Source organism: Osmerus mordax, chromosome 17 (assembly GCF_038355195.1).
Source record: "Osmerus mordax isolate fOsmMor3 chromosome 17, fOsmMor3.pri, whole genome shotgun sequence".
Lineage (NCBI taxonomy): Eukaryota > Metazoa > Chordata > Actinopteri > Osmeriformes > Osmeridae > Osmerus > Osmerus mordax.
In genome coordinates, this window is record NC_090066.1 from 1,905,458 (window position 1) to 1,920,914 (window position 15,457).

The 15,457-nt window shown below is 49.2% G+C and overlaps 1 protein-coding gene across 3 annotated transcripts in view; it reads left to right on the plus strand.

The window, feature by feature from the left end:
* Positions 1-15,457, plus strand: part of chchd3a (coiled-coil-helix-coiled-coil-helix domain containing 3a) — a 54,731-nt gene that overhangs the window by 11,776 nt on the left and 27,498 nt on the right. For all 3 annotated transcript variants that reach the window (XM_067254862.1, XM_067254863.1, XM_067254864.1), the window contains one exon: positions 3,285-3,465. In XM_067254862.1, the coding sequence (XP_067110963.1) occupies positions 3,285-3,465 (181 nt within the window). The remainder of the gene's footprint in view (positions 1-3,284; positions 3,466-15,457) is intronic.

The window sequence follows — 15,457 nt, forward strand, 5'->3', positions numbered from 1 at the left end:
GATTCCTCTGACTGAGACGACTGGGGAACAGTTAGCTGCAGATAGCCCTCTCTCTTATTCTGTCGTCCCTGAACGCAACTTGCTTCGCTCCGTCTGTATTTATGTCTTGCAATTACTCCTCTCTTCCACCTCCACCTCTCTCTCTCTCTCTCTCTCTCTCTCTCTCTCTCTCTCTCTCTCTCTCTCTCTCTCTCTCTCTCTCTCTCTCTCTCTCTCTCTCTCCCCTCTGTTCTTCACCCATTTGTGAGTCACTGTTTACATTGATGTTATGGTCCTTCCAATATGTGTGTGTCCCTCCCTCTTCCTCTCAGTCCCACAGTGAGGTAACGGATGTACACACACACACACACACACTCTCTGCAGCACCATTAAAATAATCTGCAGCACCATCCCATATGCCCTCAGGCTCCTATACTGGAGATAATTTCACACTTGGTACGTTCCCTTATGTTTTCCTTTTCTCTGGGGGTCGTGTGTGTGTGTGTGTGTGTGTGTGTGTGCGCGCGCATGCCTTGGTGCTTCCATGCATGTGTGTATGTGTTCCATTCAGTTAACTTTTTGTTTACCTTTTTGATAATCCATGGTCCGAGTGACTGCTTCTGTCCCCAGGCTATTGCAGCATCGGTCTGCTGTCTGTGTTCTGAACTTTGAACTTTAGCAGATCATTGGGTGGGCGTGACCTCTAAGTGACCCAGGAGGGTGTTGTATGCAGTAATGACCAACAGGGGGCAGCACTAGGACAGTATGGATGGACTTCTCCATCTACCCCCTGCTGAGAACACTACCCCCTGCTACCCTTGTAGCACTCAGGAATCGTGTGTGTAAGAGAAAGAGAGAGTTTGTGTATGTGAGAGAGAGAGAGTGTGTATATATGTGTGTGAGAGAGAGCGAGGGAGAGGGAGGGAGAGAGGGAGACCTGCCTAGCACCATAAAAAATTCATCTTTAGCATTCCCGGACATTATTCTGTCATCAATATTGCATAGGGCCTTTAACTGCTTTGTTCAGAGCGGTTTGGATTTGAACACTAGCCTGCCAGCGTCCGTGTGGCGCTGCCTGATTGGCCGAGGAGGAGAGCTGCCAGCTCATGGCTGGACGGGTGGACACATTAATGAGCAGCTGCACGGTTCAGGTGACAAGGGGAGGAAGCTGTTGACAAGGTTGTATATTTTATCGGAGGAAAAGCCAAGCAACACATGCTCTTAGTGACGTCTGCCACATCACTGTTAGTCTTGACGATTAGTGTGCTGTGTTCACACACGCTCACACGCACTCACATACACACACTCGCATACACACTCACACACTTTATTAGATGCTTATAGTACTACTGAACTTGTTTCTTTATTCAGATCATACTTTTGGCTCCCGACAAAGCGAAGCATGCGATTCTCCCGTGTAGTTGTTTGCGGTCGGTCCTTCTCTGAGGAGACCACAAGCGGTTGTGTTGGGGTCGGAAGCCCATCTCATGTGCATGGTGACAAACGCAGTCTCCCAGGCTGACAGACCTCGTCTCTCTCCTCTATTTCCAATCCTCCCTCCTCAGAGCCGTCAACACACTGGCTGCCTCGCCAACCTGGCAGTTATTTAGCTCTTTCTCTCTATCTCACAAGAGGGCAGGCACACTAGAGATGATGTTCTCCACTCTGCTCAGGTATCTCTCTCTCTCTTTCTCTCTTCCTCTCTCTCCCCTCTCTCCACCTCTCTCTCTGTTTCCCTCATCTTCCCTCTCTCTCTTCCTCTCTTCCTCTGTCTCTCCACCTATCTCTGTTTCCCTCTTCTTCCCTCTCTCTTCCTCTCTCTATCTCTCGCCCCCCTCTCTACTCACTGTTGCCAATCTTCCAAAAGAGAATGAGAAATGTGTCCAATATCCCAGAGACAGGCAATAAAGATCGGAAGGCAATCGAGGTGAGGCCGATAGCATCCTGCTAGCGATAGCGGTCTTGCTTGGGTTAGCACTTGTGGGGACAAGTGGAGAGAGTTTCGCTGGCCTGTCCGTTTTCAGGGACGAGCCTCTCGTTATGTCTCATTGTTGCGGTCAGGTTTTTCTCTGGCTATTGTCTGAGGTTCCCAGTAGTTCTCCCCAGCTAATGGCCTCTTCCTCAGCTTGCCACAGCCCGAGCTCTCTGAGAAGGTTTGGGAAACTTGAGTGGAGCCTTTAAGGCAGGTGGGAGCAGTGGAGGGAAGAAGCCATTAAGATGCTCACTGTGAAGTGTGCGTGTGTGTGTGTGTGTGCGCGCGTGTGTGTGCGTGTGTGTGTGTGTGACTGAGATCCCCATGATGGATGGAGAGTGCTGACGTGTGCAACCCAGTGGACTGTGAGACTGGACATGGCTGGACCCTACTCTCCCTCACCCCCACTCTCTCTCCCTCTCTCTCCCTCACCCCCCCCTCTCTCCCTCTCTCTTTCCCTCCCTCTCTCTCTCTCTTTATCTCTCTAGCTCTCTCTCCCCCATTCTTCCCTTTCCCTGCATGACTTCCCCTGATCCAAACCCCCCCTTCCCCCCTGCTCAGTGATGTGTTGAGACCAAACACCAGCCATCAGCCCTTACCAGTCCTTCTGTAGACCTGCTCAGCCTCTAAATGCCCTCGCTCACACACACACACACACACACACACACCTGTCATGTGATCTGTCATGGGATCTATCATGTGATCTGTCATGGGATCTGTCATGTGGAGTCCGCTCCACCTTCATCTTACAACACGCGTGTTTCACATCATGTTCAAATAGAGATCGATAAAAATACAAATATTATTATTATTATGATGATTATCATCAGTTATTTTAAGACCGTCAGTCAGACAGACCCCTTCCTCCTCTAGCTGTGGGAAGCAGAGGCGAGGAAGAGGAGGGTGAGGAGGAAGAGTCGATGTTGGTTATCAGGGAAGACGTCGCTCTACCTCACCAGTCAACGCCACCCTTCGCCTGGCCCGTTGCTAGGCAACTATGAGAGTCCCCTGACAGGGACAGTGTTAGTTTCTCTCCAGACCGCGGCCCCGCTCTCCGTCTCCGAACACCATCACGGCCGCTTCCTCGGGAAACACGCTTTAGGTTCTGTCTGAGGGGTCGGGGTCGAGAGTCTGTCTGGGTTCCGTCACGTTGGGTCAAGTAACTTTGAAGTCTTTGACGTTTCTTCTTTGCTGTCGTCGCTGTTGGTTAGCAACTGCACCCCCTATCTTCCGGCCTGGGGTACTACAACAGCAGGAGAGGATTATTGAGTGTGTGTGTCTCGCATCTGTGTGTGCTAACTGGTATTGTGTGTGTGTGTGTGTATGCGTCCAGGCTGCAGCAGGAGCAGAGCCAGGCCCAGGCGCTGGCCCAGGCGGAGGCTCAGGCTCAGGTCCCTGACGAGGTGTCTCGTCTCCTGGCCGTTGAGCGGGCCGGAGCCCAGCAGAGCCTCCAGCAGGCCGTCCTCAGAGAGAGGCTCTCCACCGAGGACGAGAGAGTCCGCGCCCAGCTCTACGTGAGTCACACACACACACACCACACACACACACACCACGCACACACACACACCCCACACACACCACGCACACACACACACCACGCACAGACACACACACCACAGACACACACACCACAGACACACACACCACACACAGACACCCAGCACAGACACACACACAGACACCACGCACAGACACACACCACGCTCACACACACCGCACAGACACACACCGCGCACAGACACACCCACACCACACACAGACACCACGCACAGACACACCCACACCACACACAGACACCACGCACAGACACACACACCACCATACACACACACACCCCGCACAGACACGCACCGCGCACAGACACACACACACAGACACCCCGCACAGACACGCACCGCGCACAGACACGCAGACACACACACCTCCTAACTCCCTGCGTTCTCCCGCCTCCTCCGTCCTTCAGCGTTCAGGTTTAGAACTGTTCTCCCGGCACCCGAAGCGTTCTACGCTGGATCTCTAGATAATATTCCAATTTTCTGCAGCCCTTGCTGATGTGCCCTTGTTTGAACACATTTGAGCACTTTCAAACTGCAGAGAACTTTTTTTCTTTTAATGGCTTTCTCCTTTTATATGATGAGTCCTTGCTGGTGCAGCATCATATCAACGGTGATATCATTGAGTCTGTAAGAGGGAAACAGCCAAGCTTCGCTAAGTGCTTCAGGTAGACGGGGAGAGAAAGGCTCAGCTCTCCACAGTCTTCAAGGTTACAGGATCTTTCCAGGTTTTGGGCATTTTCCAAGTTCGCTTTCTTCACTTTTGGTGTTTAATTTGATGTGTGCACACACATGTTCTCTCTCACACACACACACACACACTCTAATGTACGAGTACACGTGGGATTGACTGGTTCAATGCTGGACTAGTGACAGTGTTGCAGAGGTCTGAAGTGGGGGGTCAGGTGGCTGAGCGGTTAGGGAATCGGGCTAGTAATCTGAAAGTTGCCAGTTCGATTCCCGGCCGTGCAAAATGACGTTTTGTCCTTGGGCAAGGCACTTCACCCTACTTGCCTCGGGGAGAATGTCCCTGTACTTACTGTAAGTCACTCTGGATAAGAGCGAAAAATGTAAATGTAAGTGGCAGGCTTCGCTCTCAGTTCGTCTGCACTAGGTGAATACCAGCCAGTGCACACACACACACACACACACAGGCACACACACCCTTTGACCCAGTACCCCATCAGTCAGTATTCTGAGACTCAGTCCTCTGGAATGAGCTGTCACCGTGACAACGCAGGGAGAAGAGATGGAGCGATGGGGTCAGAGGTTCTGAACACTGACTCACACCCACACACTCACTCACACATAGACACGTGCATATATACGCACACAATATACATGCACACACATACAAGTATTCACACACATTCATACACAGACACACACACACACACGGCACTGGGCTAAAAGAATAAAGGATGATCCCTCCTCTGGGGTGGGGTGGCAGGAGAGACGTCCTGGTTTGAACAGCATCGTCTCCCTGCTCCTACATCCCGGCCAATCAGAGAGAGACAGCCTCATTCCAGGGAGCTGGGATTTTATTTGCCGTAAATTGCCCTTGTAAACATCACGGGGCAATCATCCACCCAACGCCTCACACACACACACACATTGGCTCAACAACCCACAGATTATTTGTAAAACGAGTAGAAGCCCATTTTCCCCAGAGAGTTACCGTTGTTTACTAACCTATGCTATTGATTCCATAGCTCGTTTCACATGCTCATCGCCCTAATAGAAAGATGAATCATTTCAGAGAGAGGTGGTGCGGTTCACCCCGGGGGAAGCGTGGAGCGGGGATCCCTCTCTCGGAACAGCGGCTGGGGGAAGAGGGAAGGATGAGGGAGGGGGGATGAGGGAAGGATGAGGGAGGGAGGGATGAGGGAAGGATGAGGGAGGGGGGGGGTGAGGGAAGGATGAGGGAGGGGGTGGATGAGGGAAGGATGAGCGAGGGGGGGATGAGGGAAGGATGAGGGAGGGGGGATATGGGAAGGATGAGCGAGGGGGGGATGAGGGAAGGATGAGCGAGGGGGGGATGAGTGATGTGGGAAGGATGAGGTTCTCGGCTGAGACTGTAGCCTCTGAGAGGAGAGCGGTGTTGGTCACGTTAAGACCGACTTATTTTTGCATGAGTTATGTGCCCACACACACACACAGACTGCTGCAGAAGTTATGTGGGAGAGGAGTCTCTTCTCAGTGAGTGTCTGAGAGAAAGAGAGAGAGAGACAGACAGATAAACACAGACACAGAGACACACTCAGACAGACAGACAGACAGACAGACAGACACACAGAGACAATTCCTCTCTGAGCGTTCCTTTAGAATGCTGAAGTTGAATAGAATGAGAGAATAGTTGAATGAGAGAGTTAATCACCAACTCCTCAGTGTTTCATACTCTGGTCATTGTCTGGCCTGTCAGCCTCTTTCATAAAGATGTTGCAAATTGACTTTTCTCTTTAAAAGGCAAAAGAAGGCCTAGTTACTGAACACCCAGCCCTCCCCCACCCCTTGTAATTTTTTAGTGTCAACTTTGCAACGGCAGATCTTTTTCCTTATATTTTCCCATCCATCTTTGAAATTACACCCGCTTTCAAATCCTTATTTTTTTCCTAATTCATTCTTTATTTTTGTTTTTAAACAAGTTTCATTACTGAAATGAATGCTCCTACTAACTCCATGAGATGTACATCCAGAAGTAATAAATGACCTTGTATTCCACTTCCTTAACGACGTGGGGCAATTTGCACCCTTGAAATGCGTTTTAACGATCCCTTGACTGGACACAGAGACCATCACCATGGGTCAATCAATGTTTCACATTTACATCGTTCCAAAAAACGAAAACGAGTTTGAAAATTTGACGTTTAAATGAGTGCCGATTGTGTAGCGTAGACCAAGTAGCGGAGCACAACGAAGGGTTTCTGTCGAGCCAGGCAGTCACTACACTAAGCTCACTCCTCTGTGATTGAGCCTTCACAGGTGATTAGTGAAAGCTTTAGTTCTGCCCTGTGGGCTACCTGTGCCTGGCCGCCACATTAGCATACAGGCTATTGATCTGCCTAGCCGCTACATTAGCATACAGGCTCCCCGGCTATATCTGCCCTGAAATGGAATGCTAACAGCGCTAGGAAGCTAGCTAGCTTTCAGTTCACATGCAGATGTCAATGCTCTACTTCAGAGGCTTGTCTTCAGCCCAGTGTTCCTGCTATGATGTGAGCTTGTTTCAGGATTGTGTACTGTGCTAAAGAAAGGGTAACAAGGGTGAGGGAGAGCAACAAGTTTCAAAAGGTTGAACCAATATTTTTGAAGAATTTATCAACGGTTGGAAAAATGCGAGAAAAAAAAGGTTTTGGAAAGGTTCCAAAAATTCTAAACAAAAGTTTTGAAAAGGTTGAAGAAAAGAAAAGTAAAAACCCCCCCCAAAAAACAGAATTCTTTGAAATTTTGCATCATTGACTAGCCTACTTGATGAGGAATCTACTGTACTCGTCTCTGCTCTGGAGCATCGAAGGTAGACACGGGTACTGGAAAGGTAAAAGAAAGCAGGAAATGTCTTCAGGAAACCAGTTATCCCTGCGTGTATTACGATGCACGAGTGATTGAGGTGATCCTTAATTCACGCTAACACAGAGAACAATAGTTTGTCAGTCCTGTCTTTAAGTACCTTACTAATTAATAGAAGTTACTGGTGTTTTTCTCCCTGACTGTGGTTTATGAGCCTTGTGATCTGGTTTGAGTGCTGGCCCTGCGTGGTCAAGGGTGCCCGTTCGGCCATGTAGTGATGGACTCATTTGCACACAAATTATTTTTTTAATTACTTAACTGGCTGGTTCCCTTGGAGGCAAGCTGCTGCCCAAAACTGGATCCTGAGTAACGGAAGGATTTGTGATCCAGTTTGGTCAGTTTGGAACCAATACAGACTTTATTTACCATAACAGTAGACAAAAAGGATGACGGGAGATGTATTGCTCTCATTCCCACCCCGTCTATCCATCCGTCTGTGTTTTAATCAAGTCATAGACTACTCCATCTTTTTTTTTTTTTTTTTTGCTTCTTCTTTTTCTCTCCCTTCTTTTTCTATTTCTCATTGACTTGCCTGCGGAGCCAAACCATCAGAACAGCCAATCAATCAGGAGCCACATCATTTCATCTAGACACAGCGACTGGACCCTGAGGCAGACGTTTCAATCAAACCCAGAGTCATCAATCTTTGGAGGTCTCACCTCGACAGTGTCTGGCCGGGCCGGCCTGCGTTCGGTTTGTCTGACGGCCGCGACAGCGCTGGCGATTTGTCGGAGGAGGAAATCCCTCACAAAGGCCCTTTTAAAATATGTGCTTAAGAAAGCATTGAATGGACCTCAATTACTCACTTCTTAACAACCACAGAAGGAAACCCAGCTGTTTCTCATCGACCGTAATCGTGGTTTGGGTTGTACGATTCTGAGAAACGCAAACGTTTCTAAATTTTTCAACAGCTTAGCGTAGCTTTTGTATATGCTTTAAAAAAAGAAATTGTGCATATTTTGCCTCTAATTGTCATATTTATTGTTTGATGTTACAATCACCTATAGAAACCCTAGATTGTATCCACTGTCATATCTGGACATCTTTTTTTACATAAGAGGATTATTTAGTACTCGGGGTTTAGCAGTATCTTGGTTAACAGGCCTTCTAATGGGATTCTTCATGCAGGCTCTGGAACAGCGGGGGTTAAGATGTGACCACAGCTTCCTCCTCTCTTCATCCTCTCCTCCTCCTCTTCCTTTCCTCCTCTTCTCCTCTTCCTCCTCCTCTCCCCATCCTCCGTCCTTCAATCCACTCACCCGCCAATAGAACATCCCCCTGTACCTCCTTAAACTGTTTTCATTTGCTATTTGGCTGGCCTGGAAATAAGTTATGGTTAAGCTTACATTTTCGAGAGAACCACTTCTTGCATATACACACAGACACTGTACAATTCCTTAAAAAGTGCCGTCCCCAGCAAATGTCCCCCCTTTCGCAAATCTGTGTACTTCAAATGCTGTGGCAGTTTAGATAGAGGCGACTGGGCCTGGCTGATAATGGGCCGACAATTTAATTTCTAGGTATTAAAAAAGACTTGCTGCGTTTAGAATTGGAGACTTGTAGGTGGTATTTGAAAACAGCATCCCCTTTTTTTCCACCTGGTTTCTTTTTTCTTTTCACTATAGGGGGCGAGGAAAATGTGAATTCATGTTTTTCTTTCTTTAAGTGATATAAACAGGTAGTCCAGAGAGGCCTGTGTGTATGTGGTGATGGCTGTTTAAACCTGCCTGGCTTACATTTAGTCATTTAGCAGACGCTCTTATCCAGAGCGACTTACAGTAAGTACAGGGACATTCCCCCGAGGCAAGTAGGGTGAAGTGCCTTGCCCAAGGACACAACGTCAGTTGGCATGACCGGGAATCGAACTGGCAACCTTCGGATTACTAGTCCGATTCCCTCACCGCTCAGCCAACAGACATCCCCGCTTGCATCTAATAGAATATGCCCTGCTCTGTAACTTCCCAGAGACTCTTCCGGGCTGTGTCTTGTAACCCTGGCAGGCTCACTGTAACACCTGGAGCTGGGGCTGTCAGTCACTTCAGCTGAGTGCCCTTCAGAACTCCTCTATATGCCTCTTCCCTCGTGGCCATAACCACAGAGCCTGTGGCCTGTCAGCTAACCTGGGGAGTCAGGTGGCTGAGCGGTGAGGGAGTCGGACTAGTAATCCGAAGGTTGCCAGTTCGATCCCTCGGTCATGCCAACCGACGTTGTGTCCTTGGGCAAGGCACTTCACCCTACTTGCCTCGGGGGAATGTCCCTGTACTTACTGTAAGTCGCTCTGGATAAGAGCGACTGCTAAATGACTAAATGTAAACCAGCTTCTAGTCAACTGATGATTCCCAAGGCCTCTGCCTGTGTTGAGTATATTGTGTGTGTGTGGTGGTGAGGTGTGTGTTTGTCTGTGTGATGGTGATGGTGGTGTGTGTGTGTGTTTGTCTGTGTGGTGGTGAGGTGTGTGTGATGGTGAGGTGTGTGTGTGTGTGTGTTTGTCTGTGTGGTGGTGAGGTGTGTGTGTGTGTGATGGTGAGGTGTGTGTGTGTGTGTGTTTGTCTGTGTGGTGGTGAGGTGTGTGTGTGTGTGGTGGTGAGGTGTGTGTGTGTGTGTGATGGTGAGGTGTGTGTGTGTGTGTGTGTGTGCATACTTACCTGTATCTCGCTTCCTCCTCCTGCATGTGGGCCTTCAGACCAGCCAGTGTGCCCACCAGGCTTGGTTAGGTATTCATTCAGACTAACCAAACATGAAGCCCCTCAGACTGTGTATGTGTGTGTGTGTGTGTCTGGTCTCCCAGAAGTTCTCCATCCAGCAGCCAGCCATTACTTAACTCCCTCCCCTCTCCCCTCCTTGCCCACCCCTCATCCTCGCCCGCCCCTCAGCGGCGCCATGCCCACACGTAGTGCCAGTTTGGGGCAGACAAGACGTTGGGGCTTAATTGGCCGGGCTCGCGGCTGGCGCGGGTGTCGGACTCTCACCCCGGCAGCTAATTGGCTCAGCGGGCTGCCAGCTCGGGGCCGGAGATACGGCCAGCTTCGATTGATGGATGGATGCAGGTGTCAGGAAAGCTGCTGTCAAACAGAGCTCTTGGAAAGTCAATTTACTGGCTCAAAAGGAACGTGTGTAGTGTGTGGGTGTTGTATTTGTGCGCGAGAGTGTGTGTGTTAGTGTGAGAAACGGAGAGAAGGATCTTTCTAGTTATTCTGAAACTTTTTAAGCTGAAATTGTAAATTTTCTGATGCAGAAACCGTGTACAGTGTGTGACTGACAAGTTGGTTATTGTTTTTTAAACAGCAACTACAGTAATTATCCCCTTCCGGCATAGTTGTTTAAACTAACTTAAGTAATGGAGATGCAATCAGAATGATTCAACAGGCATTGTACTGAACAGTAAATAGATAAACCACCTGGATCAATCTACAGTAGGTAATGAGGCAACATCTCAATTTGTAATTTAAATTACCACTCTTCTTATTTAATGCCTTGAATATCCAGAGTTTTAATCAACTAAACTAAAAGTTCTGTCTCATTCCCTCATTACATGGCAACAACAGCTTGTGTTTGTGAGAGATCAGCGACGTAAACCTTAGCATCACCAGATGAAGGCGGTTATTCGACTGAGCACACCACAATGGCATGACTAGCCTGCTCTGATAACTGCTGCCAATCCAACGAGCCAGCTCTCTCACTCTCACACTTTCTCTCTCTCTCCCTCTCTCTCTCTCTCTCTCTCTCTCTCTCTCTCTCTCTCTCTCTCTCTCTCTCTCTCACACTTTCTCTCTCTCTCACTCTTTCTCTCTCTCTCTCTCTCACACTTTCTCTCTCTCTCTCTCTCTCTCTCACAATTTCTCTCTCACTCTTTCTCTCTCTCTCTCTCTCTCTCTCTCTCTCTCTCTCTCTCTCTCTCTCTCTCTCTCTCTCTCTCTCTCTCTCTCTCTCACACTTTCTCTCTCCCTCTCTCTCTCTCTCTCTCTCTCTCTCTCTCTCACACTTTCTCTCTCTCTCTCTCCCTCTTTCTCTCTCTCTCACACTTTCTCTCTCTCTCCCTCTTTCTCTCTCTCTCTCTCTCTCTCTCTCTCTCTCTCTCTCTCTCTCTCTCTCTCTCTCTCTCTCTCTCTCACACTTTCTTTCTCTCTCTCTCTTTCTCTCTCTCTCTCTCTCTCACACTTTCTTTCTCTCTCTCTCACACTCTCTTTCTGTCTCTCTCTCTTTCTCTCACACACCCCTCACTCTCTCACACACTCTCTTTCACACTCTCTCTTTCTCTCACTCACTCTCTCCCTCCCTTCATCTCTCTCTCCCTCTCTCTGAGTCTCCTAATTGGCTAGATGTGGGTGCCTAAAGGTCAGGGATGCGAGGCCGAGCGTTGGGGAAGATGTGTGGTGTGACTCCTGCACGGTAAACTCTACCACACACACACACCAAGACACGCTCTCCTCTACATTGTTTATTAGCTGTTGCTCTTTTGTTTGTTTCTCTCTCTCCTTCCCTCTCTCTCCTGTTCCTCACTGCTGACTGGAGGGAAGCAGTAATGAGATGGTATGCAAGAGAACAGTTGGCCTGGCTAATGGCTGCTTCAGTGTGTTTGAAAAAGAGAGGGAGGGGGGGGGGGGTTGGACTGACCATGGAGATGAACAGAAACATGCTGTGTGGAGGAGCACACACTGTAGACAGCCTGGAGATGTGTGCGTTCACAGTGGTAGGGAAAGTTCCAGAAGATGGAATGAGGGAACGAGTGGAGGAAGAGAAGCAGGGATAATCAAGGCTGTGGTCAGTGAGTGGAAGGTGACCCCAAACCAGCAGAGGGGGTCCTGATAGAGGATTGAAGAGCCCCCCCTCTGAAGGTTATCTGGCTGAGAAGACCCCCCGGTAGAGAACATGAATATGCATCATTACACACACACACAGACTGAAGTCAGACATGGAGAATGTGTCATCGTGAACAGCATGAGGTTCACAGTCAGCAGCACATACGAGGGCATCCTCTCTCTCTGTCTCTCTCTCTCTTTGTCTCTCTTTCTGTCTCTCTCTCTGTCTCTCTCTCTCTTTCTGTCTCTCTGTCTCTCTCTCTCTTTCTGTCTCTCTCTCTTTGTCTCTCTTTCTGTCTCTCTCTGTCTCTCTCTTTGTCTCTCTCTTTGTCTCTCTCTTTGTCTCTCTCTGTCTCTCTCTCTGTCTCTCTCTGTCTCTCTCTCTGTCTCTCTCTCTCTCCCTCCCCTAACTGCTAAACATCTGTAGCCCTCCAACCCTCTGTCACTTTGACCCTCTACAATGAGACCCCCTCTCTCCTCCCCCCCTACTCCCTCTCTCCTCCCTCTCTCCTCGGGGGAGGCTCTTCTATACAGGCTGTACTAGACTGCTCCTACAGGTACAACTGAGTGTCCTCTGCTCTCAAGTGAAGGACTTCTCTCTTTCTCTCTCTCAGCATGTGTGTTGTTGATTGTGTGTGTGTGTATGTGTGTTGTTGATTGGGTTTGTTTGTGTGTGTCTGTATGTGTGTTATTGATTGGGTGTGCGTGTGTGTCTATGTGTGTTATTGATTGTGTGTGTGTCTATGTGTGTTATTGATTGTGTGTGTGTGTGTGTGTCCACCACATGGAATGCTCCCCTGTGTTTGTGTATCCTTGCGGTGGATGACGTGGTTAGCAGGTCCTGCATCAACTTGTCTCTCCTCAAGCTCCTCCCCCAGCTAGTCTCTCCTCAAACTCTGCCCCCATCTAGTCTCTCCTTAAACTCCACCCCCAGCTAGTCTCTCCTTAAACTCCGCCCCCAGCTAGTCTCTCCTCAAACTCCGCCCCCAGCTAGTCTCTCCTTAAACTCCGCCCCCAGCTAGTCTCTCCTCAAACTCCGCCCCCAGCTAGTCTCTCCTCAAACTCCGCCCTCAGCAGCTCAGAGTGACTGGAAACCCTAAGAGAAACTTCTGCTCAGAAGGGGGGTTATCACCGGAGATAAAGGCAACCCAAACACAGAATGATCAATCAATCACTTTATATCCCAGGGCGGCTGATCAGCCAATTAATCAATTTCCGAGTCGCGGAACATCCAGATGTTTTGCCGTAGTCCCGGGAAAAATAGATTTGTCCCGTCGTCCCTAGTCTAGCAGTGTGCGGAGGGTTGAGCAATGCAAGGCGTCATTAACGATCGCACTCCAGGTTTTTATTAATTGTGTTCCTGGCTGGATTCAAATGCATCGAGACGGTCATTTCCATAACACAAGTTGCTGAAAGTGAAAGAAAACAAACCACTTTCAGTGCCGAGGTGCCTTTCCTCTGTTGACTATAATAATGAAGCTGTAGTTAGAAAGTCCAATCTTGGCTTTATCAACCATTCCTTTTAATGTGGAACCCGACACAGAACGCCTCCTGATTCCAGGTCATTAATCTTCTCAGAAACACATTGACCTGTGCCCATTTCTGTGTCTGTGTGCGTGTGTCTATTGATCCCAGTGTCAGGTTTAGGAACACTGAAGACAGCAGGTCTATCGAAGGGACGAGCAAGGTTTAAACTAACATCCCCCTCACCCACGCCCATCATTAAGGACAGCTGCCGCGGTTCTGCTCTCGTTGACCTATGAGCTGCTGGCTTTGTTAGGAAGACTCAATTCTAACTCAGTGTCCTTAAACACAGTTACTCCCTCCCTCCTTCCTACACACACACACACACCCTTACTCATGCCCCTCCATCTTCGGTCCGCGACAACATGCCCTGCCCTTTGACCTCTAGAGGTCGTTGTCTATCCATTACTCACTGTTCCCAGAAGCCCCTGGGAGAAAGTCAGGGGCTCCAGACTCCTTGCGGATCTCTGGGGGTGACGGAGTGTTCGGACATTATGGGATGCTTCTTGGTGTGATGAACAGTTGTTTCTAAGACGTGTGTGTGTGTGTGTGGCCTGCAGTGTTGCACTGGCCAGTAGAGGGTTAAGTTCGTTCCAGCCTCCGTCGTACATATCTGACATCTTAGTGTCCCCCAAGACTTCGTCCTCCGGCCAGTAATGAACCCAGTCCTTAGTCTTCCAGCCCCTCTATAAAGCACCAGGGCTAATTAACTCTGAACAGGGGATGGCTTCACTTTGGAGAAGCCATGGATGTTTCGAGCAGGGTTTAAGAGGCCTTCTTGATGGAATCGCTTAGTGTGGGGCTGTCTGTGGGTCAGGCCTGCTCTGCTATCACTCCCATCAGTTTGATTTGATCTGTAAATGATTGATGCCTTTTAAAGGTAGTGGTGGGTGATAACATGTAATGGGGTTTAGAGTCAGTTAAAATGTGTGGTGAGGTGAAGGTGTGTGTGTGTGTGTGTGTGTCTGGAGTAAGAGGATAAGTGTGTAAGAGAGGCTTTTTTTGGTCTCGCATGTATGACTATTGATCGTCTTCAAAAATATTCTCCCTTTTCCAAATTGGATACAACTCTGCTCTGAAAAGCAAAGCAACTGTCAAAACCTGTCTTCTCCTGCCCCTACATCTGTAATGCTCCTCATATTGACTCACTCTGGGCAGCCTTCTCTCTCTGTCTCTCTCGCTTTCACTCTGTCCATCTCTCTTTTTCTATCTCTATTCTCTCTCTCTCCATCTCTCTCTATCTCAATTTCGCTCTCACTGTCTCTTTCTTTCAATCCCAGTTTTTTCCCCTCAATCTCTCTTTCTCTATTGTTTTCACTATCTCTCTTTCCATCTTTCTCTCTCTCTCCCTCGCTTTCTACCTCTCCTCCCCCGTCCCTCCTTCCCTTCATCTCTCACCTCCCACACACCCACACCTCCGCCGTGCCAATTAACACATGCGTGTGGTGACAGCGGCCTACCTCTGACCTCTGACCTGCGCCCGCCTCCTCCAGGCCCTGCGTCCCTGTCGGCTCAGCAGGGCCGCTGTCACACGGCCTGGTGATGTATGGGGCCCCCGCCTACCGCCCTGCCCCCCGCGCCGCGCTCCGCCCGTCCGGACGTGTCCCGGAGAGAGGCTTGATTATGACGTAGTGGCAGTCAGCTCTGAGTGGTCAGCTGACACAGTGAGAGAGGGTCTCTCTCTCTCTCTGTCACGATACACATGTTGACACTTTCACTTTGATGTCTAGTTCTCGGGAAGTGGGCTTTTTTCTTGAAGGAAGGTTGTGTGTGTGTTCGTTGTCATGATTCGGTTTGTTCCGGTCACACACACACACACATGCAAACAGATGTTCCACACCCTTACAATGCAGCATGCGTTCTTTCAGTGGAACCGAGGTGAAGCGTTAGAACGTAGGAATGGAGAGAGTATGGAGGAGAGAGAGAAAGTCCTGACGCAGCACATCCTCCCTCCTTTCCTCCTTCCGCTTCGCAGCCAAACTGCGACCAATCGGCTAATTAAAAAAACACGGCTGTCCTTAATTATTCAACGGGGGCTAATTGACATGCACAGAGCCTCACCC